Raw genomic sequence first — 3,738 nt, forward strand, 5'->3', positions numbered from 1 at the left:
TAAAACTTACATTTCGAATAGCCTGGTATGAACGCCAGTTTAACTCCGCTGTACATTGCAGACACTGGCTCATACTTCATCCAATAGCTACAAATGCTTCAGTGAGTGGTTGGGAAGAGGTTGCAGGCTGATAGTGTGGCGAGGGTGGAAATAAGCAAGCTTATTAAGGAGAAGCCGGCTCAGTAACCAATTCCGGTGAAAGACCTGACCTGGAGCTTTATGTTATCGTCAGATCGTACTTGTCCCTGGTGAGTTGCCACTGTGATCAAGATTTATTGGAAAAAAAACAAGTGAAGTGCGAAATATTAGCATCTCCATTCTACAAAACTTATTTTTCACGATAATTATTACGAATTCGTGTTTAACTCGAATTTTCACGAAACTGTGCATCATACGTAAAGACAGACTTTTTGCGACTGTTATCTTATGGCTAGAAAAGGCGGATGCCCAAATATGTGCCTTCGTTTCCGTCTGCCGCTAGGATTTGCCCCATGATGCTACACTCTTCTTTTGAGGCACTCATTTCCAGCCTTTTCTCAGGAGCCTGTTTTACGGCACTTCTGTCAACCGCCGACTGTAATGAGTTTGGAGAAGAAGGGATGAAAAAGCAGGGGCTTGGATACACAGCTTACTTCCGCTTACTATCCACCCGTGGTAGAGCCGGTGGGCGGAAGTGATACTTATCGACCTTTCAGCACAATAGTATCTGAACCTTGCATCGATAGCATTCCTTGCCTCAGATACTGTAACTGTTTGCTCGTGCGCTTGTGTTGCGAAGCTCGCACTTGTACAGGAGTAAAACGTATAGTAGTAAAGTAACAAGGCTATTAGATCAACGAAAGCTTTTCAAACCACATGATGATGTGGGCTTTTGCTGAATGATATTTTACCCTGACTGTATCGGCGACTGAGACGAAAAGCACTTACAGACGATCCCCTCGGTAGTAATCCCTAGACTAGGAATACTCCCTCAACAGCAATTAATTAGCAGTTCTCGTTAACCAGTTGCTTACAAACCCAAGATATTATTCCCTTCCACCCCTTAGTTGTAAAGTGAAAAACATTTAAAGTCAAATATTCATATTCTGCGGTGCTTAACTATGGGAACAGTCATAATTACACATGAGCATTATTGCTGACACGTCCGATCCGAATGTTGAACCGATAAAGCCTATCCTTTTGACCACTTTGGACGTGACTCGAGCTTTAGTATCACGGAGGAACGTTTTGCCTTCAGTCAAATTGCCTCATCCATGACGGTGACACCCTTCTCTTTACACCAGGAGACCCAACTGGCAAGGAATTTGTCGAGTTTAGGATGGCGCACCGCATGCCGCAATTTTGTGGCCAACTGCGAGAACGTAGGTGAGTCCAGCGCTTTTCAGCGCACTAATAGCTACCAGGTCATGACTTGTGGAAACCAGAGAAAGATTGTAGATTCTATGAGCCCATGAATCTAGCTCTGTTTGGGATAGATTGGGTTGTGAGCGTGGTACTAGCATAGTTGTACAGCAGTCGTTGAGTGTTTGTGGTTGTGAGGCGGACTGGCTGGGCTAGGGAGGAGGATATCTTGGTGTGGCGAGGCAAAACTGGCAATAGAAGAGCAAAACAGGGTGAAGCGTCAGTAACGAGCTACATCAATCGTCTCCATTAGTAAATTTTGCATTGCAAAAAAAAGGAAAGGTACTCGGATCCATTTGTGGTACATTCATGGATAGGAATACCCTTAGACAGGAATAAATTGGTGGCTCAAAGCGCTATGACTGCCAAGGGGATCGTCTGTGTTTTATACTTCGTAACTCTTAACCGTATTTGTTTTCTCAACTCCACTTCGTCAGTTTTGACGAAAGGCGAAAAATCGCATTTCAAACGTTCTGCTTGCGTTAACTAATCATTAACAAATTTGGTGCTTGGTTGGGTTTGTTCGCTTTTCGCCATTGGTGCTAGACTCGTCTTTCAATACATCTACAAAGCATCTCAACAGATAAAAAAAGGTGGCTTGCACCGGTACACCATCATGATTACCCTTGCTCGCTGTATTTTTTTTTTAAATACCGGTGCTCATCTGGCATTGTAAAGCTCGCCTACACATATAATCGGTTCGTTGGTCTTTTTCATGCCATGCTACACCAATACGACGGACACCTAGTCCAATCAGCGCTGTTATGCCGACTTGGAATTGAGTTTGACCAGTCTCGCCCGTATCACTCCGAAAACGCCACTACGCCGGAAGATTGAACATATTTCAATGCACGTCTTATGGAGTCCAGCACGTTCCTTCTTGAGCATAGCGCACTGCCCTTGCAGTTTTTGAAATTGCTCCTCGTGCCAACCACGGGCCTCCTTGTACTTGTTGATGGCGTTCTCCTCCTCTTCGCGCTCCTCCTCCATCTCCACCAAAGCGAATGCTGTGTTGGGTAACGCTGGGACTTCACCAGCCTGGATTGCACGCACGAACTCGTCAATGTCTTGCATGCGGTCGTGACACTCGTCGATCTCATAGGTGTATCCCTCGATCTCTTTTTGGTCGTCGTCCAGAGCCAACTCCAGTTCGTTTAGCTCCATCTCGAGGCGGTAAAGACGTGCCACAGTGGCTTTGAGTATCTGGATAAGCACAAAGTTCGGCAGCCTGGCGAGGCGGCGACTGGTCTGCTTGTTCGTGATCATTTTCATGGCGAACCAGTCGAGAATGAATGTGGTCTAGCGTAACCTCGTGGAAAATCCGAAAATGAAAGCCATTCCAGCCTGTGAGGGAGCACTTAGCCCCAGGACAAGCCCGGACTGGTAGACAACCAGGGTTGGATTAGTCGTTATGATCTGCAGCTCCTGGCAGAGCATGCTTTATGCAGCGTGGCTCTGGGTTCACTCTTTCCCTTTTTTCGAGTGAGGAATTTTTGGCGACCTCGTAGGATTTGCGAGAGTAAATTCGGTTCGATCTCGACAACGCCAATACATGCACACGTAGGAGCACTACGCGTGCAGGCGTTACGCAGTACTCGTGGCCACACCAGTGATACGGTATCACTCATGCCTAGCCGCCAACTGCTGAAGTTTTGTTCGGTGCGAAAGAAATTATACGAATCCCAACTTAAAGAACCTGCGTCACTGCATAGCTTTAAAACTCTAGTAGCCCACAACTGCGCTTCGCCGTGGGTAATGCACCACTTTTCAAACACCTCCGCTCCCTTTTCTGTTGACTGCAGGCTTCAACATGTCTACATTTCATGCTGGTGTGATTCTATCGAAAGGCAACCGCAGACTCACATTTCGCTACTCGACCCAGGCCTATGCTACGTGTAACAGCCTCACGCTTCAGTGGGGTTAGACGCTGCGATCCTCACGAAGATGTTAGTCGCAGATATGCGAGCAGACTGGCGAAATGAAGTGCGGGCAGATCTCAAACGTCGATGCTGAGAGGGTGGGTACGTGTTCAAATACCAGAATCATTCGTTCAAGATGTGACTGCGCAAAATTTCATGACAATCGATTGGCGAGGGTGTGAGGTGGTACACATCTTCAAAAATATATTTGAAAGGCTCGACGATCCACTATCATGATTGGGAACAGAGGTCGTGATGAATATCCACCCAGTAGCCCGGGCTATTGGAGCGATAAAAATATACCCAATAGCCCAACGGCACTGCCTCGCGCAATTCTCATTCATTCATAACATGAAGCTCAAGATGAATGATTAAATTCATTTTGAGCTACCGTGAAATTTAACTCAAGCTGGCGCGG

General features: G+C 46.4%; 1 protein-coding gene across 1 annotated transcript; it reads right to left on the reverse strand.

Annotated features, from left to right (window-relative positions):
* Window positions 1-2,002: 2,002 nt before the first annotated feature.
* PPTG_11098 (hypothetical protein) lies at window positions 2,003-2,831 on the reverse strand. Its single transcript, XM_008907352.1, has one exon. The coding sequence runs from the start codon at window positions 2,671-2,673 to the stop codon at window positions 2,164-2,166; it is 510 nt and encodes a 169-aa protein (XP_008905600.1). The 5' UTR covers window positions 2,674-2,831; the 3' UTR covers window positions 2,003-2,163.
* Between the last annotated feature and the right edge of the window lie 907 nt (window positions 2,832-3,738).

The sequence above is a fragment of the Phytophthora parasitica genome (assembly GCF_000247585.1).
Source record: "Phytophthora parasitica INRA-310 unplaced genomic scaffold supercont2.26, whole genome shotgun sequence".
NCBI lineage: Eukaryota > Oomycota > Peronosporomycetes > Peronosporales > Peronosporaceae > Phytophthora > Phytophthora nicotianae.